The 25,147-nt window shown below is 34.3% G+C and overlaps 2 protein-coding genes across 2 annotated transcripts; both read right to left on the reverse strand.

Annotated features, from left to right (window-relative positions):
• Positions 1 to 3,586: 3,586 nt before the first annotated feature.
• On the reverse strand, positions 3,587 to 4,658 carry LOC139868982 (uncharacterized). Its single transcript, XM_071857317.1, has 2 exons — positions 4,532 to 4,658; positions 3,587 to 4,461 (listed from the first exon to the last, which is right to left on the reverse strand). The coding sequence occupies exons 1-2, from the start codon at positions 4,656 to 4,658 to the stop codon at positions 3,587 to 3,589; spliced, it is 1,002 nt and encodes a 333-aa protein (XP_071713418.1).
• A 2,903-nt stretch (positions 4,659 to 7,561) lies between these two features.
• On the reverse strand, positions 7,562 to 7,936 carry LOC139868984 (uncharacterized). Its single transcript, XM_071857318.1, has one exon. It carries the CDS (start codon positions 7,934 to 7,936, stop codon positions 7,562 to 7,564), a length of 375 nt encoding a protein of 124 aa, XP_071713419.1.
• Between the last annotated feature and the right edge of the window lie 17,211 nt (positions 7,937 to 25,147).

Below are 25,147 nucleotides of genomic sequence, written 5' to 3' on the forward strand. Positions count from 1 at the left end.
TTATCTCCAATGATCACAAGTGCATCAATTACTACTCAAATGTGATCAAGCAAGAGAAGATTCTATGATCTTATAGATATAGAATTGGGTTGTTGTAAACTTACTAATTAAAATCATTTATCTTGTGAGTTTACTTAATGTAATGTATGTCCTAGTATTGTGTTAGGGTCATCATTGCAGAGTGTATGAGTCTTGTAACTTCAATTAGTGGAAGCATATGCTAGCTTAGTGATCTACTTTTTTAAAGGGACTTAGGAAGTTGATTAATCTCATTTGGAGATTAGTACTTGTCCAAGGTGAAGACAAGTTGATCTAGGTTAGAGTTGATCTTTCAAAGGGATAGAAAGATTAGGTTTGTTGTCTACTAAAGAAGATTGAAGACTTGTAAATCGGATCTCCACCGGGTTCGGAGAAAAGTGCTTAGTGAAGTAACAAATCCCGATTAGTGTAATCGGGGAGTGGATTAAGGTGGATTAGTTAACATCCACCCGAACCACTATAAATCCTTGTGTCTATGTTCTTTACATTACTTCATTTATCATTTTGAACATATACACTACACACATCAAGTTTGAGTTGAGTTGGTTGATCAAAGTAAAATCGAATTTGGTGATCAATCGAAAAAATGTTAAAAACGTATTAAGTAACTATTCACCCCCCTCTAGTTACTTACATATTGAATTTCGTTTTCGGACACTTTCAATAAGTGACTCCTTCATGAAAAATTCTTATAATCACCATTAGAACCTTCGTGAATCATCCATCTAACTTGAAACACATTGATTCATCCGAATCAAAAAGTTGACCAAAAGTGTAGAATCGTTGACCTTAAGATCGTGAAATCTGTAGCAGTTTGTAATCTGATTTGAAGATACACGAAGCTTCAGGAAGAGATCGTGACTCTGAATAACCATGTAATTCGATTTGAACATAGTTGAATCACTCCGGAGATCACAACATGTTGAATTTTCGGTTAAGATGATGAACTCGATCCGATTTGATATGATTCTGTTGGTGTTAATGGATTCTGATGATCGATGAACATTTAGAAAGGTTTAAGGATCATGAATCTGTTCTTCGTTTGTTGTATGAATCACCAAAAAGAATTATGAATTTGACTCATAATGATGATGATATAGCACTCGTGACAGTAGCAGCAAAGTACATATTTGTCTTTATAAAAAGATGATTTGTCACGATGATGATTATGATTTTTGATCTGGTGTTGTTATAAAAGTTTTGATGAATTGGGAAGAAAAATTAGGGTTTTTAATTTTGGGAAAAACAAGTTTAGCAAGTGCTGGTTTCAAATTCAGATAATAAGTGTAAAAGTCCATCGCACATTTTCAGGCACGTGATGGGACTTAACGTCCAAAGTTAACGTTTGGTTGACGGGGGGACAATGAAACACAAAGTTGTAAAATAGAGGGATGCTGTAAGCAGAAAAAAACGAAAGGGATGTTGTTCACTATTTGATGTATAATGGAGGGACCAACGGCATAAAAAAGTCAATCGAATATAAATATATAGTAACTTTCGATTTATTATTAATATGATTCTGCTTTTCAAAAAAAAAAAAATATATATTAATATAAACATGAATGTTTTGTAAATGAAACTGTATTGTGTATCTCTTGGTTTTATCCAACCAAACAAAATAATCCAAAGTTTGTGATATTTACGAGTACACGTTTGTTGTGAAGGGAACACTAGTTGACATGCTTCTTTAGGTTACTTTACGTTAAAAGGATACAAAAGAAAACAAATATCTTATCCTAAAATTTAATATAAAAGATTAATGTACTACGTTGCGTTTTAACATATCTTAAAATCCGATTGATTGAAAGCAATATAAGATATCCATGTGACGAAAATAACGAAGTTATGTTACAGCACTGGGAGTGGTGACTGAGGTCACTTGGCATGTCAGACGTGATTTGCTGAGTCAGAAAAAGTGGGGAGTAGTGACCTATGTCAGTTAGTGTGTTAAAGTAATATTTTAGTATATTTAATAATTTATTTCTTTGGAAAAAAAAGCAAAAATAAAAAAAAAGTGGATAACATCCGTCGCATATGCGACTGACTTGGGGGAAACTTGCAAAAGTGACTTGCTTGGGGCGTGGGTGACTAAGTCACTTGGGGTGTGACGGGAGGGAGACTTGCTTCCACTCCCACTGCTCTTATAAACTTGTTTGTCAAACTTGATTTTAGAGGTAGAGAAACAGCGTTTAGTGTAAAGTTTGGAAAATTTGTGGAATAATTAGACTACAAGTATTATATTTTTATGACTAAAAATTACTACGCTATATAATTTTGAGAGCGAAGATTCTATCTGACTCGATAAATAATTGAGATCAAGTTGGAGTGTGATTACTATCATATCCATTGTTGTTGAGATATATTATAATCATAATACAATGCCAATTAGTTTAATCTTCCAATTAGTATACGCTTCTAGTTTCGTATTTCCTTATTTGTAATTGTTTCCTTTTACATATTGGTTTTCTAATTGGCTATATAAAGCCCTCATTGTACGTATTATTTGAGATCAAAAATCAAAAACGGAGTATTCATCTCCGATCAACAATCAAAAACAGAGTATTCGTCTCTGATCAAATATCAAAAACAGAGTATTCGTCTCTGATCAAGAACCAAATACAGAGTATTCGTCTCTGAACAAGAATCAAATACAGAGTATTCGTCTCTGATCAAGAACCAAATACAGAGTATTCGTCTCTGATCAAAATCCAAAGGATGAACCTTTACCGGTTGGATAGTCGCAGTCTAGAAGTTCTGTTAAGGCAGCGATGGATCAAAAGGTGGAGAAGACTACAGATAGAATTCTTTCGTGGCAAGTTGGATGTTCGAGATCTTCACATTCCAACTTGAGGGGGGGAGTGTTGAGATATATTAATTATCATCCTAATACAATGCCAATTGGTTTAATATTCCAATTAGTATACGCTTCTAGTTTCGTGTTTCCTTATTTGTAATTGTTTCCTTTTACATATTGGTTTCTTAATTGGCTATATAAAGCTCTCATTGTACGTATTATTTGAGATCAATAAACAATTCATCAATTGCCTAAATTCTTTATTGTTGAGATATATTAATTATCATCCTAATACAATGCCAATTCGTTTAATATTCCAATTAGTATACTCTTCTAGTTTCGTGTTTCCTTATTTATAATTGTTTCCTTTTACATATTGGTTTCTTAATTGGCTATATAAAGCCCTCATTGTACGTAAAGAATTTAGGCAACTGATGAATTGTTTATTGATCTCAAATAATACGTACAATGAGGGCTTTATATAGCCAATTAAGAAACCAACATGTAAAAGGAAACAATTACAAATAAGGAAACACGAAACTAGAAGCGTATACTAATTGGAATATTAAACCAATTGGCATTGTATTAGGATGATAATTAATATGAGATATATTAATTATCATCCTAATACAATGCCAATTGGTTTAATATTCCAATTAGTATACGCTTCTAGTTTCGTGTTTCCTTATTTGTAATTGTTTCCTTTTACATGTTGGTTTCTTAATTGGCTATATAAAGCCCTCATTGTACGTATTATTTGAGATCAATAAACAATTCATCAGTTGCCTTTAATAGTTGTAGTAACTGTTCAACATCTTCCCTCGAAAGGTTTGCAGCCTGCTTGTCATTGTGTACTGCTACAGCTTTGGGTTGATCTTTAAAACGATTTGTTTGATTCTTTGAACCTGCGGCTTTCTTAGACCACCAGTCAGGATAACCGATAAGTTCGAAACAACCATCAACAGTGTGACCCGTCTTCTGACAGTATGTACATTCTTCGCTACCCCTATTTTCGCGTTCATCTCTTTTGTTCGATACCCAGTTGTTTCCTCTTCCTTGTTGCTTCTTTCCAAATGCTTGAAACGCACTGCTTTCCATGTTTGTAACCCGATTAGTCCCAATTTTCTTCTGCTGCTCATCCTGGTTCACCATGTGGAAGGCAGCAACAAGTGATGGAAGAGGACTGTTACTTAGAATCCGTGATCTAATACTACTATACTCTTCATTAAGTCCCATTAGAAAATCGTACAGTTTCTCTTTATCACGCATATCATTCAACGATTTACCAAGATTACAAGTACAAAGGTTACATGTACACAATGGTGAGGGACTTACAGATTGGATTTCATCCCAAATACCTCTCAACTTTGTGTAGTACGCTGAAACAGTCATGTTTTCTTGATGAACGGAAGTGATGGTTCTTCGTAATTCATAAGCTCTCGGGGCGTTTTCTTTGTCAAACCATTCCTTTAAATCGACCCAAATATCACGTGCAATTGCAGCATATTTGACGTTGTTCTTAAGCTCATTCTCCATTGAACTTACTAGCCAACCCCTTACCATAGCGTTACATCGTTTCCAACTTGCTAAATTGGTTGAACCCTCTGCTGGCATTGGAATGGAACCGTCTACAAACCCGATTTTTTTTTTTTTTTTTTTTTACATATAAGGCATTAGTCATCTCTGACTTCCAATCACTGTAATTCCCGTCATGTAGTAGGCTGTCTCCAACAAAATTCATTCCAGGATGATCGGAGAAATTCAGATAATAAGGTGATGTGATGTCGATGATTTTGTTGCTTGTCTCTCCCTCATCTCCTGCCATTGAGTGTTATAGAAGGAAGAATCGGATAAAGGTTTCTGATTTTGATTTTAACGAATCTTTTAATTCGTTAGGGTTTGATTGTAAAGTTTATTGATGAATAGCTAAATTGATTCGTTAGGGTTTGATGAACGAATTTCTTGAATGAATTCGTTTTAGGTTTGTGACGAAATTCACGAATTCTTTGATGAATCTGTTGGGTTTGTATTGAATGATATTGTCGATTACGAATCTTGAATGATTCGTTAGGTTTGATAAGAAGAGATTAACTATTTGTTAATCGTTGATGAGGGTGAATTTTGATCGGATGAGTTTGGATGGGATCGTATTTTATTTGGGTTCCCAGATTATGCTCATGATACCATAAAGAATTTAGGCAACTGATGAATTGTTTATTGATCTCAAATAATACGTACAATGAGGGTTTTATATAGCCAATTAAGAAATCAATATGTAAAAGGAAACAATTACAAATAAGGAAACACGAAACTAGAAGCGTATACTAATTGGAATATTAAACTAATTGGCATTGTATTAGGATGATAATTAATATATCTCAACATTAACTCAATACATGTAATCCTTAAATTCAATATGATCTCCATAAGGAAGATATTTCGATAAGAATTAATCATTCCAACTAACCTAATCTCCTAATATAAAAGTAGATGCTATTCTCATAGCAATATATCTATGTTATTCTTGCCAGTGAACTAATTGTAATTGTAATTATTTAATCAAAGTGTATATTACACTATACAATTAATTGAGTTTCTGTTTATTCATTCAATCTTATTATTCTAGGCTAATGATGAATGATATTGATGAATAATAAGCATGGTGGTTCGCGCTTCGCCGCGAAAAAAGTTGAGCGACTCCTAAAAGCAGACAAAATAAAGTTGGACGGGGAAAATCATAAATGATTGAAGGTTTAAAGTCAAAAAGGTCGAGGACTAAAAACGGACAAAAGAAAGTGGGGGGACTAAGTTAAAAATTTTAGATTTGAAATTGAAGGTTGATGAATAGTAAACCCGAGCCTCCGCACCCAACCCGATCCTGACACGTAGCACCCGAGTCTAGGCTCGGGCTCAAACCTATTTTCTCGGATTGAATATATAGATAATTATTAAATACTGCAGTATAAGTTTAAGACATATTATTAAGACCCATCATTTTATCGAGAAACATATCCATCAAACCTAAGTACTTAACGAGTATCAATTTTGTGTGTTACAGATGAATAATTTTGAATAAATTTAGCACTGTTTAGGATTATAAAGTTGTGATCATAAAAAATACGAGTCAAGAAAATAAACCTGCACAATTCTGGAATGAAAGATTAATAATTTAAATTTTTTTTAACAAAAGTTAAAGACGTAAAGAATTAAAATGGTGTGTCAGATAATTTTGCATTGTTATCTTATCCATCTCCAACATTTTGTTTCTTCAATGGATGGGAGTGAATCAGATTTGTTCATTTGTCTGCCACAGATCAACTTCACTGTGCTTATAGTGGCTCTCAATTAATTAAAGGACAAATTGCATTCATTAATTTAACCATCAACTTTTCAAAATGGAAAGACATATACTCCGTATCACACAAGTTCTCTAAATAATAAAATAAAAATGGTATTAGCAAAACAAAATGTTATAAAATCAAAATGGATGTCACATAAGCTGATTTATATATTTGCGATGGCGGAACTTGAACATTTACGTTAAGGAGGCTAACATCGATGAAAATTATAGGTCTTTCTTGACCAATAGTTAACCCTTGAAATTGCATCGACATGTAAATCTGTCCGGTTAACTCGTGAAACCAATTTATAGACATATGTCAGTTCATATTTTCTTGAATGTTTTGTCTAAAACCATACGTTAATAGTACTCATTCCGTTTTTTTCCTTTATATGCTTAAAACTTTCAATTTATATATGTGTTTGTGAATAAGTTAATCGTCTTTATAAAATTTAGAGACCAAATAAGATCTCTTAGATGAAGATGATTATTTGGATAAATAGTTATGAAAGTCTCTTAGCAAGTCAACCTAGATGCATGATTCTTAAAATTGTATATTCTAAATATATTTAAGAGGGCCACTTAAGTATCCATGAATTAATTACCATTATGAAACAAGTAAAATACACTACTACCCTAACTTTTGAGGTGGTTACTTTTAAAAAAAAAATAAAAAAAATCAACAACTTTTATTATTGATAACGATAACGATAATTACAAATGCTCCAAGAGCTTATTACAATAAACACGAGAACGATACTAATCTAAACGATGCTAGGACTCGAATACATTAACAGACAATAGAACTTGAAATAAAGGCATGGCTATACGAGTAATTCAAGGAAATGAAGGTGCATTAATCGATAATGTAAAAGAATGGCAGGAAAAAACCCTAGACACTCAAGTTTCCTCAATAAGATACTACTTGAAAAAAACAAGCCGAAGTGAACCCAAAGTAGCAGAGCTGAAATTTCAGCGACAAAGCACCCGGATTCAACTTCAATTAGATCTTAATATCTAAAAGTTTGAGCGCAAGAGTAAAAAAAAACCAGTCATTAGCCGATTCCGACAAAAGATTTAGGACCCGAGAACCAATTTAACCAATCGAGGGAACCTTTTTTCCATTTACAAGAAATCCATTCAAAACTTTTGGTTTGGATTTCGGAGAATAATTTTGGAATGCTTTGCTTATTTTTCCCGAACACATGATCATTTCGATTTTTCCAAAGGTAATAGCATGTGGTCCAAATTGTAGCCTGCCAAATGGGGTTGAGATTCAGGGATGAAAAAGTAGGGTTGTCACCTATTACGAGCTCCGAAATGTTTAAAAAATAGTCGGTTGGGAGGACCACCAATTGCTAACTTTTTCCCAAATGACACTTGCGATTTTACAAAAAGATCAGTGTGTGCCTTAAAGTTTCGATATCATCATCACATATTGGGCATCTTGTTGAGTGTAAATCGATGCCTCGCTTGTCCAATTCGGTTCTAACGGGGAGTTTGTTTTGGGAAGCCCGCCAAATAAAAATTGATATTTTTTGAGGGAGCAGGCGATTGAATATAGTAGGCTGAGTGGCAATATTCAGCGAAGACAACTCGGACAAAATGTTGAACAGGGAGGCAGTGGTGAAAATATGGTTGATCCCGAATTTTTGTATCCACTTATCGCGAGGATCGTTTGAAGGTAAGTAAGCTGCTATTTTCCCTTCAAGAGAAGAAAGGTCAGAAGCTGTGCGGCAACGTGGGGGTGTAACCATTCCCATGAAAAGTCAGTGTGATTATCGACCCATTTTACGCGATCATGAACCATGACTTCCTTGTTTGCGTCCAACTTGAAAAGTCTAAGATATATGTCCTTCAAAGGCAAATCATCACACCATTTATCGATCCAAAAACGAGTGTCCATTCCATTACCTACAATCTTGACAAAGGCGTTAGAAATATCAAACCCTAATTTGCTTAGGGTTTGCTCGACATTAATGATGTTATGCCAAATTCTACCGAAAAATTATTTGGAGTTACATAGTTTTGAAGTTTTGAAACAACCCAAACCGCCATTTTCCCCGTAAATACTTGTGATCATTTTAACCCAAAGTGAATTTGGATTTTCAAGAAATTTTCACCACCATTTAGATAAAAGAGCAAGATTTTTTAACTTTAAAGAACCAATGTTTAATCCACCAAATTTGAAAGGTACAAGCGTTTGTTGAAGCGTCCCGTCCTAATTCATAAGGACGAATACAATAACATATAGTTACATTGCGAGGTATTTGACCTCTATATAATACATTTTACAAAGATTGCATTCGTTTTAAAAAGACAAACTTTCATTACATCGAAAGTTGATAGGCATGCATACCATTTCTTAATATCCAAACTATAATGATTTAATCTGTCATTTATCCAATAACATTCTTTATGAACTCGTATGACTCGAATGCAATGTCTTTTGAAATATGCCATGAATGACTCCAAGTAATATCTTTAAATTGAGCAAATGCACAGCAGAAGATTTCTTTAATACCTGAGAATAAACATGCTTGAAAGTGTCAACCAAAAGGTTGGTGAGTTCATTAGTTTATCATAATCGATCATTTACATAATTTTAATAGACCACAAGATTCTCATTTTTCCATAAATATCATTACACTCGCAAGTGCATAAAAATCATTCATATGGTGAACACCTGGTAACCGAACTAACAAGGATGCATATAGAATATCCCCCGCATACTCGCAAGTATGCTATATAACGGCAATCGCAATCACCTTTTTAAATCGAAGTACCAAAGCATTCCAAATTCCAGAATGGGGTTTGTTAGTCCCATAGATCTATCTTTAGGATTCACGTCAATTAGGGACCATTTCCCTAATTCTTAGGCTACCAAGCTAAAAGGGGTGATATTCGATTTCGATAATCCAACCATAGAATGTAATTTTCGAGTACTTGTGTCTATTTCGTCAAACATTTATAAAACAATGCATGTATTCTCCGTCCCAAAATATATATTGCAAAAGCATTTAAAAAGGGAACAAATGAAACTCACAATACTGTATTTTGTAGTAAAAATACATATGACGTCATTGAACAAGTGAAAGGTTGGCCTCGGATTCACGAACGTATCAATATTGTGATTTAATATTGCAGGAAAGTATGTAGACGCAACGGAGATGGTAAACACTAGTTTGACCTCACGAGAAATACACCCGAATAATACCCATAACCTCCATAGCTATAACCCATAATTTCCTTAACTCTTATCCCTCTCGAGGATCCGTTCTGGAATAACTCGCTCATACCCTCGTCGTAGTATTTTATGTGTAATACTAATATTACTCCTAACTATAAGATTAATAATAATATTAATCTTAATAATAATAATAATAATTACAATAATAATTTAAGTGATACGGAGTGAATTGAATGAGTGAGTGAAACTGGTACCAGAAATCGATCGAGCTTTATAGAGTTTTGCCACCAACCCTTGCCATGCGATCGCATGGGTTCGAAGGGCATTGGCCATGCGATCGCATGGCCCTAGTGTCCAGCTCCAAATTGTTTTAACTTTTCTTGCAGACAGTTTTTATTATTATTATATAGAAATATATTTAGTCTATATAATTATATAAATATTTTATTATATTTATGTGTATCGTTAACATGAAAATTTAGTTCCGATGACTTGTACATTGTCGCTTGACTTATGTCTCAGTTCTAGTTTCTCGAACGTCCTTTCGTATGCTTAGAAAACTTATACTTTACGTTTCGTGACTCGTACCCTTGTCAAAATATAGACTAAAATCATTGATAAACAATATTACACGAAGTGTAACTTATACATTTGAGTGTTTTGGTCATTTTCTTCCATAAATCAACTTCTCATTGTTTATTAAAATATATTTAATATTATTTATAAAATATTACTTAAATCAAAACGTTATATATATATATATATATATATATATATATATATATATATATATGTATATATATATATATATATATATATATATATATATATATATATATATGTATATATATATATGGAGATCAAGGGATAAGTGGTATTTTTGGGATAAGGGGATAAGTAAAATGAGATTTTTATATTTTTTACATTAGAGCTCCAATTTTAAAAAAAAAAAAATTCCGTAATCTACTGACATTGTGTAGATTCATAATTTTTTTTTTCAACAGGAGCTTAAAATGCACCTGATGCATGTTAACGTTTTTTTGAGTTTTTTTTTTTAGGATTAAGCCCGATTTAGAGTTTAGGGTTTAGGGGTTAGGGTTTAGGGTTTTCGGGTTTACTCCGTAAACCCTCAACCCTAAACCATAAACCCTAACCCCTAAACCCTAAACTCTAAATCGTCCGTTTAAAAACTCGTTCTAAAACCCTAATTTCTAAGCCCTAAAACCTAATTTCTAAACCCTAATTACTAAACCCTAAACACTATTTTTCTTAATCAAAAGTCATTTTTTCTTTGTTTTTTGTTAAGATGCATCTGCTGTATGAAAGGCAGTTAACATGCATCAAACAGCATCAAAACAGCGGTTAACAAGCATCAGATGCATCTTAACGCTCCAGTTGAAAAAAAATTCTGAATCTGCACACTGAAAATAGATACCAGCATTTTTTTTTTAAATCGGAGCTGTAGAACTCGAGATATAAAAATCACAAAATCACTTATCCCCTTATCCCACACATGGGTACTTAGCGCTGGATCCTTACCCTATATATATATCTTTATTTTAGGAATATAATTTATATATATAATTGAAATATTTACTTAATATAATATTTAGTTTTTTAAAACCAATTATATTTCAAAGTGCGTTTTAACTGTACCAACTTTAGCACTCGAACGCATTTTAACTCGAGTTTCGCTCGAAAATCCATTTTGACCCTTAAAAGTCAAAATCTCACCATTTACAAGTTTTGACTTCAAAACGCCATTAACTCGAGTTTATACTTCAACTTAACTCATTTTAAGTTTATAAACCTTACACAAACGACAATCGAACTGAATTCACCAACAATCCCAAATTTTGACTCTATTCAAGTTTAGTCAACTAAATGAACACAAATGGTTTCCATTACTTCAATAATCACTAAATACCTGTGATTACACTCATTTGCAAGTCTCACATGTATAAACTTGCTCAACAAACCCAAAACCCGCCTACAACACCAATAAACCCGTTTTCTAGTTCACATCTTCCATTAATGAACTTATGAGGTTTTACTCATGAACGACCATTCAAACCCTAGATATGAACAATGAAGCACAAGAATGAATTTTGGAGTTAGAACTTACCACTAGTATCACTGTGTAGCTAAGAACGAGGAGAACGACGTTTCCTCTTACTCCAAAGATCGAATCTAACTTCTTCACTTCCAAATCTCACTTTGAACGTATTGAGGTTTGAAGAGAATGAGAGAAAATGGAGAAGAAAAAGAAAAAGAAATGAATAAATGAGGTGGATGGAACAGATGTCATAGATATGATCTGTCCAATACGCAAAAAGACCAAAATGCCCTCGAAAACCCTTATTTAAAAATGCTGATCAGCACTTTCTGCCGTTATAGGCCGCGGCGCGACTCCTGGGCCCACGGCGCGGCTTAAAGCTGAAACACCAAGTCGAGCTTTTTAAAAGAACCATCCATCAGCTCATGTTATAGGCCGCGGCACGGCTATAGGGCCCGCGGCGCGGCTCGTGTCTGGAACAGATTTTTGGGATGTTACAACTCTCCCCCACTTAATCTGGATCGCGTCCTCGCGATCAAAACCTCATCGCGAACAAGCAAGCACGCCTTCCTCAACTTTTTGAGTCCTCACACAACTCTACACCCCCTTGATGCCACCCCTTGCATCCTATCGGTCACACTTTCTCGCCACGAAACGTTCCAATCACACAACTATCCTCCATGATTCTTTGGCACACCCTAATTTACAACTTAGAGTATCCTTGCCATCCATCAACTAATTTGAGTCATCCACATCACGCACACGGTGATGGGATTTCTCGCAAGCTCTTCAGTAACTCCAACAGACACGTAACCCTGCACGACTCACAACTCACCCACCATTACTCTGTGAACATCATTTCGATCATCCATCAAGGATGATCTTTTCGCTTCTCGCGCATACACGTCCTTAATACTCTAGAGAAATTACTTTCGAACGCGCACTACATTAACGCATCTCTACACGGAATGGTCAAAATCAACACTCTACGTCCCGAGTTCGCTCACCAAAATGAACGACTTCCGACAACCACTCGAACGCGCCTAACAAACTGAGGCAATGTCGTACTCTCCAGGTACACACTCCCCCACTTAGGGTTTTAACCCCATACTTTCACCGCCAAAATGATAACATCTTGCGGAATTTCAACATTCCACAACACATATGACCGGTCTCGACGTTGGTCACACTCCACAATTCTACGCGGACTTACTACAAGGTACTCGATCCTCGACCTTTCAAATCGGTCAAACGTTAATGCCGCTAAACACCACCATAAACTGCCGTTGTATCTTCGGGTTTCTCACTGGTACCCTTGTACAAAGTAATCACACCATCGGAGTCGAACATTACACTAGCAGGTATAAGGAGGCACCTGACGCAGCGTTATGTAATTCTCCCACTACTACCACCGAGACTCAACACTTGACCCTCACGGTGTGACGACCCGGACATTTCCGACCAAATTTAAACTTAATATTTAAATGATTTAATGTTTCCGACACGATAAGCAAATGCTATAATGTTGAAAACTCAAAAACTTTGAATTGTTTCATATATTTGATTGACCCTCGACGATTCATGAAAAACTATTTGTAAATAGATACATATATATTTAAAAATATAAATATATATATTAATTTGAAATATAATTTGAAATATTATATTCTTTAGTTATTAGAATTAAATTTGTAAAATAAAATAATAGAAGATATAATAAAACTTATTATTAAAATAAATTTATATATATATATATATATATATATATATATATATATATATATATATATATATATATATATATATATATATAAAGTATATAGAATATACATATATTGTTTCGAATTTAGTTAGTAAACGGTAATAACACACGTTCATTATGTCGATTGATATTAAATAAGTTACGAACTTGTGAGGGTAATAAAATAAATAATAGACGAGCCTACTCGATCATGTTTCGCACATTTTATGACTAAAATAACTACATGAACATAATTTAAAAATTTCTAGGTTTCTTTTCAAAATACTTTTATCCGCCACTGATTAACAACGGAGCGCTATATAATACTCTGTAAAATGGTGTCGGTAGAATAAAACCAATCTATATGGCTGCTTAGGATTCCTTACGCGTTTAAATTATTAACTAATAGTATATTATTAAATTTGATTTCTTCATTTCTTTTCTTTCTTATATGACACCACTTACCTGCTTTCTGTTTTTGATCAACTCATCACCAGTGCATATTGTTGGCCAACTTGTAGAATATGATATATATAATTATATACAAGGGTCCATTGATCACAACACGTACTCACATGATCTTGTTACTACTACTACTTAATATTTTGTTTCAATCATGAATTCAATCTAAAACCCACATAATCATATCCATTACCTTCATTGATCATCCTTGTTTCACTACCACATGTGTACAACTTGTAAACCAAAACCGAACACCATAAACGTACCACCATCCCATGATATTCCTTCTTGTTCGATAACCATCTCCTCAAAACTATCATTGTTGCCATTCGTCTACCTCATCTTTATTGAACTCCCACTCGCACTCAAGTAAGTTACATACTCCTGTTCTTATTTCTTATTCCATCAAATACCCACAATCACTTTTCTCTCTATTAATTGTGCCCGATCGAAACCACCATCATTGAGTTCTAGTACCATTTTTTTCTATTACTGTTGTGGTTATTTGAAGACCAACAACACCACCTTCGGATCAACTACAACACTGTTAACCACCCTACAATCACCCTCGCCACCTCCATTTATCACCACCTTCACGATCACCATCTTGTTTTGGTTTTAATTTTCATTCACATCTATTATCATTATAGATATATAGCTTTATATACAACACATATACATATAGATTAATACACATACTCGATCACCAACAGCCCCATCTTTCATCCTCACCACCATAGAACCACCCTCGCAATTGCCACCAGAACACTACCTATGATCACCATGACCATCGTCACCTTACAAAACAATCATTATTTGAACAAACCCACTTCCTATATTTTTATTTAGTTCTATTTCAGTTGTACAAACCACCATCCACAATCTTCCTTCCATCAATAAGAACCTGCAAGATACCACCCTACACCACCACAATCACCATCATGATCTTTTTCCGCAGCTGCTACACCATCTTTTGTGTTTCTGCCACACCCAAAACTATTCCTACTACTCGCCTATTTTGTCTTCATGTTTTAGTGATGATGAAAGGGATAATGGAGCCAAAACTGATAAAATATGATATTCTCTTTACAGCTCGATCACACTCCCTAATTATTCAATTAACAACTGAATTTTTTTTATTGATTAGTGGGTTGATAAAGTATGAAAGGGTACTAGGGTCGGTTTATAAAGTGATATGATAATAATGTAATTACATAAAATAATAATACATGAAATGATGATGTACTACACGATAGAGATCCTATGCATGTTCAAATTTTGAAAACAAATGCAAGGAACCGTAATTTAGTGGTTGGGCCCTTACTGTCGCGAATTGAATATAAATGATAATGATGATGATGATGATGATGATGATAATAATAATAAGATAATGATGATGATGATATTTGTAGTATGATGTACAGAGGTAAATACCGATTGTATATATGATGTGAAATGAAGATGTTAAATGGGCTACTCTATGAATCTGTTTCCTTAATGGACTACATAATTTTGGTGATTGGGTTATGATGATGACAATAGACGATGAGATAAAAATGATAAAAGATGGTTATGATAATAAAATGGATACATAAAATAACGATGACAATGTTAGATGATTTTGGACGTAATCGTGGTTATGATAGTAACGGGTTGGGATGATGATAATGATGGTATGATAATCGAAATGGTGATGATATGATTATGATAATACACAATGATGAAGTTAAGCGAATAAGAAGATGATAAACAGATAGATGGGTTATACATTTTAAGTGGTGTATTAAAATAGAAAAGAAGAAACGGACGAATGGTTAAGGATGTTATTGGGTTAGCGAGAGATCTCGGGTTCGAGCCGGGGCTATTGCATTTATTCTTAGGCTTGATTTGAAGGTAGTCTCCTTTTATAATATTTATTATTATTATTTATTATTATTATTATTGTTATTATTATTATTATTATTATTATTATTATTATTATTATTATTATTAAGTATTATAGATATTATTTATTATCATTATTATTACTTTTACCATTATTATTATTATTACAACTAAATTATTATCAGAATTATCATTAACAGTAAAATTATTAGTTTTATAGGTATTATTATTATCAATATTATTATTATCATTATTATTATCACTATTATTGTTTATCTTATTTTCATAAAAATTATTACTAGTATTATTATTATTATTATTATTATTATTATTATTATTATTATTATTATTATTATTATTATTATTATTATTATTATTATTATTATTAATATTATTATTATTATTATTGTTGTTGTTGTTATTATCCTTAACATTAAAATTAACATTTTAATTAAAATTATTACTATCATTATTATTATTTTCATTAACATGGTTTATATATATAATATTATTTACATTATTTTTATTATCATTATTATTATCATTAATATTATTATTATTACAGTATTATTATTACTACAAACATAATAACATTATTTACATAAATATTTACATATAACAAATATATTACTAAATTAAATAAGTAATATATACAAACTAGTTTGATTATTATTACATGTTAATTATATGTGTTAATATATATACAAATGATATAGGTTCGTGAATCCGAGGCCAACCCTGCATTGTTCAGTATCGTCGTATGAATATTTTTACTATAAAATATCGTATTTTGAGTTTCATTTGCTCCCTTTTTAAATGCTTTTACAATATATATTTTTAAGACTGAGAATACATGCGCTGCTTTTATAATTGTTTGACGAAATAGACACAAGTAATCGAAACTACATTATATGGTTGAATGATCGAAGCCGAATATGCCCCTTTTTGCTTGGTAGCCTAAGAATTAGTAAACTAGTCTACTAATTGACGCGAATCCTAAAGATAGATCTACTGGGCCTAACAAACCCCATCCGTTGTTGCGGATGCTTTAGTACTTCGAGTTTTTTTATCATGTCCGAAGGATGTCCCGGAATGATGGGAATATTCTTATATGCATCTTGTTAATGTCGGTTACCAAGTGTTCAATCCATATGAATGAATTTTATAGCAGTGAGCAGACCTGCACCTTGAAACGAAAATAAAATCTTGTGGTCTATTAAAATAATGGAAATGATTGTTTATGATAAACTAATGAACTCACCAACCTTTTTGTTGACACTTTAAAGCATGTTTATTCTCAAGTATGAAAGAAATCTTCCGCTGTGCATTAACTCATTTTAAGGATATTACTTGGAGTCATTCATGGCATATTTAGAAAGACGTTGCATTCGAGTCTTTGAGTTCATCAAGATTATTATTAAGTCAATTATAGTTGGATGTAATATGAAATGGTATGCATACCGTCAACTTTCGATGTAAGGAAAGTTTGTCTTTTAAAAACGAATGCAATGTTTGTAAAATGTATCATATAGAGGTCAAATACCTTGCGATGAAATCAACTATTGTGAATCGTTTATAATGTATATGAAAGGGTCCTTTCAACTCCCAATGTCACACGTCACCTGACTACTCAAAGTCACAGAAGTCTAACAAACCTTACGGCTCAACGCTCACAACGCTCTAGCGACACCCGCTAGTCACAATCCACCTAGGCCGTACAACTAGCCTATTTACTCTTCAGCTCACACTAAGGAGATGTTTGGGAACACCAAGACTTACACCCTTCTAACTTCATCATAACCATTAACACGGTTTCTTTTCACCTCCCAATCTAGTCAACAACCATGCCCCTACTAGCACACGCACATGGTCGACGAAAGCACCTACCGAATGGCACTACCACGCATACACACGGGAAAAGTGGTCGACAAAGAGTGTACAACACTCACCACATAACTTCACATGCAAAAGTGGCCGACGAAGAGTGAACAACACTCGCCACATAACTCACACGCAAAAGTGGCCGACGAAGAGTGAACAACACTCGCCACATAACTCACAACGAGCATCAAAACACAATACTCTAGATTTGAAGATCACACGTCACGTACCATCACATGGTGATAAAACTCCTGGTACATCCTAACCCAAATAACACGCACACACAAGGGGATGGTACTCGCATTTTCCATCGGTGTTCACAACAACCATTAGTGTACTTAACACCGCGTATCACAAATCCCTAGGTGGTATCAAACTCGCGAATTTAAACCCACCTAACACGCCCAAGCACACATGATGATATGGCATCGAACGCCCGAACTTTAAACCCATATCACATGCCAACAAGATGTGGTATCGAACTCGCGAACTTTAAACCCACATCGCATCCACGCTCTTTAAGCCTCGATTACTCAACGAGTAGTGCAACATCGTGCACTGCTACACTATAGTGGATCCTGACAGATATCACTAACCTACACACGCCCTTTTGGCCTCGATCACAATGAGTAGTGTAACATCGCGCCCTGCTACACCATAGTGAATCCTAACGGATAACACTAACCATCAACACACGCTCTTTTGGCCTCGACCACAACGAGTAGTGTAACATCATGCACTGCTACACTATAGTGGATCCTGACGGATATCACTAACCTACACACGCCCTTTTGGCCTCGATCACAACGAGTAGTGTAACATCGCGCCCTGCTACACCATAGTAAATCCTAACGGATAACACTAACCATCAACACACACTCTTTTGGCCTCGACCACAACGAGTAGTGTAACATCGCGCCCTGCTACACTACAGTGAATCCTAACGGATAACACTAACCATACCACCGAGAACAATTAATTCTTATACATATACGCATAATCGTTCTACTCACCAGGACACTATCGCCTCCAATGTCCTACAGGTCTCACTCAAGCGAGCTTAACGACCCGAACGCCATAACACAAAATGCTTAAGTAACAAAGACTCACGCAAAAGTCAATGCATCAAACAAGCAACACACTCTACCGAGTGCAAATCAAAATCACAATAGTAGGCCGACCACCCGCTACTATTATCTCCAATGGAGAATAAAATTTAGCTAAGGCCTATACTCACACTACATTTAATACAAAAGTATGTTATACAAAAACAGCATAAATGTACCTCATTGATATGGCCGAAACGGACGGTTTTTATTCGCGCGGTGTCGTCAGGCCGCGGCTCGCCAGGATCAGCCACTCGTGAGAGGAAGGTACTGTTTTAAATTTATATTTAGCGAGGCCTAAATATTACTACTCCTTATAAGTAAGGGAAATATGACCTAGAGTCGTATTTTTTAGATATCAGTAGAATCGAACCTATATTTAAGCCTAAGATAGTTAGGGAGTAGTGAATATTTATTTTTGGATTTTCTAATTTATAAGACAGATAAAGTAAATGCGATAAAATTCGTAAATCAGATAAGGTTAAAGTGAGTGCATACTATGACTTCATCAGTTATTCTGTCGAGATTATGGAATGCTGGCTCATGAATAGGCAGAGGCCCTGTATTCATTACACTGGTCCTAAACGCCCCTGTCATAAGACATGTCACTGGGTACTGCGTTAGGCTTGAAGATTCTGAATAGACAGCAATGTCCCTTACCCCCGACGCCCGTGCAGTCTGACTACAGGCATACACGTTCAGACGGCTCATCCAATTGAGCGACTCGGTTGGGTGACGTATTAACATTTCAAAATGGTCTAAACTTTCTTAAGCATAATAGAATACATGGTTTACCATATCCGAGAGACGTGATGCGTTTCAATGCTTTCGTTAATGATTGGTAAAAGATAGTTAGGCCCTTAAAAAGAGTTCAACCATTAAGAACACCATGGCCTAGTCAAGCTGACTTCTATGAACACGTTCGGTTATCCTAACGGTCCAATCTTTTATGTGTCTAAACAAACAGTTCCTTAATTAACTAAGAATCCCTTAAGTGGGGTGCAATGCTTGAGACCGCGTTATGGTGCAGTGTACTGGTCAACACTAACCTGGTTCCATGGCATTACTTAGCAGAGGTACAGCTTACAATAACCGATGTGCTTCAGCGTGCACTTATGAAGTTTATATGCTTGGTGACTACACTAGCATGGTCTAGGACCGACAATGTACTAGGGGTCTAGTCAGATGTTTCACTACGAAAGAGTCCTCAGTCAGAATCCAAAGCTCGATAGACTTACTACAACCGGTGTGCCTCGGTCGATCTTACATTGTATCCGATAGACTTCTCTTACCAAGGGGTGACACAGATAGTGTACTCTGAATCAGTGTTCGCGACTTCCCAATAACAGATCTTGTAACTACATTCTATTAGTTGGAAAAGCGATTGAGTTTAAAGCATAATTGGGAAGCATTTCAACAGCATACACAAACCATAATATTATTTCGGCATTATAACTGCCTACATCATAACAAACACTAAAGATAACTACTCGCTAATCATGGCAACAATATCATAAAACATTATATAAGATAAAGGATAGAAGTACCAGTAGATTAAACGAGTTCCGAATACAAAAGTGACAACTTCAAGACTCCAGACTGCTCCTAATACAATCTTCAGCGTTCTTCTCCGGGTACTAGGTTTCCCGCACTGAGTCGAAGGCCTTGAGAGTATAACTAATATTGTACAAGAGAGAGAAAGAAGTGAATTGTAGTGTGTGTTGGAATGAATGACAAAGACCCTTTAAATAGACTAGGATTTTGCCAAAATACGGCTGGCAGGCCGTATGGCAGGCCGTATGGTGTAATAACCCGTCCTTATCCACCTGGACAAAATCATCAACATCTGGTTCCATTGCGAGGTACTCTCCTAAATATGCCAGGCATGACTCCATGTAATGTCTTTAAAATGAGCAAAATGCACAGCGGAAGACTTAATTCGTACCTGAGAATAAACATGCTTTAAAGTGTCAACCAAAATGTTGGTGAGTTCATAGGTTTATCTTAACGATCATTTCAATATGTTAATAGACCACAAGATTTCCGTTTATAAATATATGTACACTCGCAAGTGTATAAAAGTATTCTATAAGTTGTAGGCACCCGGTAACAAGCCTTAACGTTCATGTTTTACCCTCTGAAGTACACCAGATCAGGTGTGTTTAAAATAACCTCGAAGTACTAAAGCATCCCATAGTCAGGATGGGGTTTGTCAGGCTCAATAGATCTATCTTTAGGATTCGCGCCTACTGTACATAGACAAGTAGTTTAATGTTACCAAGCTAAGGGTATATTTCTGGTTTAAACCCACATAGAATTAGTTTTAGTACTTGTGCCTATTTCGTAAAATATTTATAAAACAGCGCATGTATTCTCAGCCCAAAAATATATATTGCAAAAGCAATTAAAAAGGGAGCAAATGAAACTCACCATACTGTATTTTGTAGTAAAAATACATATGACGTCATGGAACAAATATAGGGTTGGTCTCGGATTGACGATCCTATATCATTAATATATATTTTAATAAATATAATGGTAATCAAACAATTTATATATTCTTATCAATTATTATTTTAGTAAATTATATGTTTCATTAATAACTTAATTAACTATGTTTATTTTATATATACTTTAGATAAATAATGTTAAAAATAATAAATTTTGTGTTAAAAAAAAATAATAATAACGATAATCATAATAATAATAATAATAATAATAATAATAATAATAATAATAATAATAATAATAATAATAATAATAATAATAATAATAATAATAATAATAATAATAATTATTATTATTATTATTATTATTATTATTAAATTACTACCTCAGGGGAGTAGCCCTAAAAATAATGCCCAAGTCCGGGTTTGAACCTGCGACGTCCCGCTAACCCGAAAATACTCCCAAACAAATGCTCTACTACTTATTTTCTTTCCTAATTCATACCATTATTCTTTCAATCCGTTATTAGCATTTCATAATATCTTCATCATCATCACAACTTAAACATCATCATACTTATTATCATAAAAATCACTGCCCAATATCATGAGCTTCATGTTCATAATCTCACTCATTATCTTAAATCCTTTATCACCACATCATCTAGTAACCATCATTTTATAGAATTATTAGGATCATCATCTTTCTTGTCATACTTACTCATAACCATAACATTTCCTCATCATTTAAATCATTGTCATCATCATTTAAAAAAAATATCGCGGAATGTAAATGACCAAATTCTGGATCAGCCATAATCCTTTTAATCCCACTTATACTAAAATAATGTGTATCTTCTTAATTAAACTTGTCATACCCCTTATCACTTTGTAAGGCAAAGTCGCTGTCCCCATACATTCATATGTCGGCCAACATAAATAAAAAAAATGCATATTAGATACTCCTTGTCCCACGTTATTTTATGTGGCCCTATTAACTCACTTAGATTAGGTAAACTCGACCAAAATGGATAGATTGATCCATTGTATAAATAATTAAGTATGATCACAAGTGTCATCTTTATCAATTTAATCATTTCCTTTATATCCAACTCACTTACCATCAACCTTTTTATCTTTATAACCCTCATTCATCAATATATCATCACTTATTACTCCAACAACCTCTTAACCGGGCTTCTCGGCCCAACAACTCAATAGGGGTACAGCTCAACTAATTAAGAATTACGGCCCACTTATTAAAACAAGATCATAATGGCCTACAAGAGAAGAAGCACTCGGCCCTAGTTAAAATAAATCACGGCCAAGAAACAAACACCTGTAAAGTTTAAATATGTGTTTAGTTGCAAATGGTTTGTGGTTGTCGGCATCATGTTTCACTTGTCCCACAAAAATTCAATTGATTAAAATGCGTCCCTTTTAGCTTTTAATTTTTTTAAAAAAACTCACAATCTTAAACTGTAACCACGTGATTAGCAGTAACAGCAAGGAATCTGGTAATACAATTTATGTCCTTTTAATATACATGTGGGGTTCTCATGACAAAAGGGAAAGGAGTGGGTTTCAAGGTGTTTATGATTATTTTGGCTCGACAACGAAACAAATAAAAAAAATGGTGGTTATGGAGGTGCTCCGGTGGTAACCGGTGGTGATTGGAGTGGTGTTGTTCAACAGGAAAGAAACAGAAATAAATGTTAATAGCAACGAACAGTGACAGTCGCAAGTGATGGTTTTTGTTGGTGTTTTGTGTGGTTTTTAACGGTTACAATGGTGGTGGTCAAACTTGCAAATGGTTAAGGGTGGTTGATGATTCAGTGGACGATGTCAGAGATGATGGTGGCTAGCGGTTCATTGTTGCTGGGTTGCTCTTTGTCGACAGGAAACAAGAAACACAAGGAAGAACAAAATGGGTTTGGTTACAAGAATTTGGAGAGAGAGAAGAGAGAGAGATGTTTGCGTTTATTCTTGGTGGTAGATGAGTGTCCAGCGGTGGCGGTATGGGTGGTGCAGGGTGGTGACTGAATGGTGGTGGCTCACGGTTGCAAGTGGTGGGTCATGTGACTGAAAGTTGTAGGATGATGGTGGTTTAGTGATTTGAAATGAGTGAGGTGATTCCCGGTTGTGATCAAGGTGATTTTAAGTGGTGATGATGTGTTCATGATTCACGATAGAAGTAAAATACAAAGGTGGTTAACATATTGAAGGTCGTTTGTGGTGATTGGTTGTGATGGTGGCGATAAGTGATTCTCCGGTGGTGGTCTTGGGATGGCAATGGCGGTGGACGGTTGTGATGGTGATTATACAAAGGGTGTGGTGATAGATGAAGAGTGCTAGTGTGTTCATCTACATATTTGTATATGAATATATATAGAGATAGAGATATTTGATATATAGATTTAAAATAATAAATATAATAATTAAAATCACAAACGTGATCAAATGGGTATTTAAAAGAAAGAATAAACGAGAATTTTAGCAAAGTAACAAGAGGATAGTACAAAGATTTAGTTGGAGATGTGCTGTGTTCCATAAAACCAAAAGAAGTGGATAGGTGTTGTATGGTGAAAGGTGAGGTGACCGGGTATAGTTTTGTTTTTCCTAACTCAATCACAGAATCGTACATATATAGATTAGATTATGATTAAAAAGGAAGACAGTACCAATTATAATTCAATCATCAACAGTAATATAAATTAAGAATAATAATATACTCTATTCATATATTTATTTTTATTTTTATATGTATACATATTTATTTACAAATAATAGTTCGTGAATCATCGAGAATAGTCGAGGGGTAATTGATGACATGAATATTGATTTCAACACTTTTGAGACTCAACATTACAGATTTTGCTTATCGTGTCGGAAACATATAAAGATTAAAGTTTAAATTTGATCGGAAATTTCCGGGTCGTTACAGTACCCACCCGTTAAAGAAATTTCGTCCCCGAAATTTGAGTGAGGTCGCCATGGCTAACAATATAATTGTTTTTATGACGAATATGAGTTGATAAATAGAGTTTTATCATTATTGATTAATATAGATAAAACAATTCGGTCATATGAAGCGTACGAGTGAAGCTATCACAAAAGAGTGAAAAGTTTCGTCTTAACTTTTGACGTTGTCATGATGGATTTCCGAAATTCAAGGAATTTAAAAAAAATCTTCTAATCGGAAAGAAAATGTAATCGCACGATTTATTAGCAGATTGTCGGAGTTATGGAAGAACAGAAATATCAAGGAAATATTTCCGTAATATGCTTAGAATTTAAATAGAATGAAAGAGTTGTGTTACATGGCACATGATGAGGGTAAGGTCTGTGAATCCTCATCACGTTACATTAGAAATTTAGCATGACTTACTGTAATATAACCACGTTGGCCCGGCATCATTATATTATATTAACTCATGCTTCAATTCCCTACACTTCTCCAAAAATCATCCATGATTTAAACTCAAATTTTATAGAAGGATAGAAACTGATAACAGTTTCTTTTATGAGGTAACATAGATAGCACGAGAAGATGGTTAATTTCGGACGAAGATATTCATGAAGATATCTTCAGAAATATTGAGGCTATTTATGACGATATTTTGAAATTTCTAGATTAAAGGATGATGAAGAAAATGTTTCCGCTAGGATTTATAATAAGTAAGGAACAAGATATTCGTTTAAAGGTTTCAGCAGATACTGAGTCATCTGGATTCGTTAAGTACAGGTTTAGTGTTTGTGATTTATCCACAGTTTCCTTCATGGTTTGCTCAATCCGATTTTCAGTACCAAATTTTCTATCGAGCATTCCTAACACTTTCTTCTTTATCATCAACTTTTGGCCATTAAGATCATCTACAACATGCTGCTTCGTCAGCATTTTCAAGGTTAACGGATCTGGGTCATCGGTTATCAAACCGAGGTGGTTTCAGGAGAATTGTGTTTTTAGATAAATTTAACGTTGATGGTAATATGGTGGAATATAAAAGGTTCCCCGGTAACAACAAAAGAGCACGCATATATATATCAAAGTGATAATAAGGTTGTTTCGAATGGATAGTCGAAGTTGACTTGCTGGAGCTGTGACACAATTTGGCTAATTGGAAAAGGAATTGCAAAGTTATTTTCGGTAATAACATTGCCAAAAGAGCTAGCACAAATACATGTTAATCATTTACTCAGGTTCCGA

Source organism: Rutidosis leptorrhynchoides, chromosome 9, assembly GCF_046630445.1.
Source record: "Rutidosis leptorrhynchoides isolate AG116_Rl617_1_P2 chromosome 9, CSIRO_AGI_Rlap_v1, whole genome shotgun sequence".
NCBI lineage: Eukaryota > Viridiplantae > Streptophyta > Magnoliopsida > Asterales > Asteraceae > Rutidosis > Rutidosis leptorrhynchoides.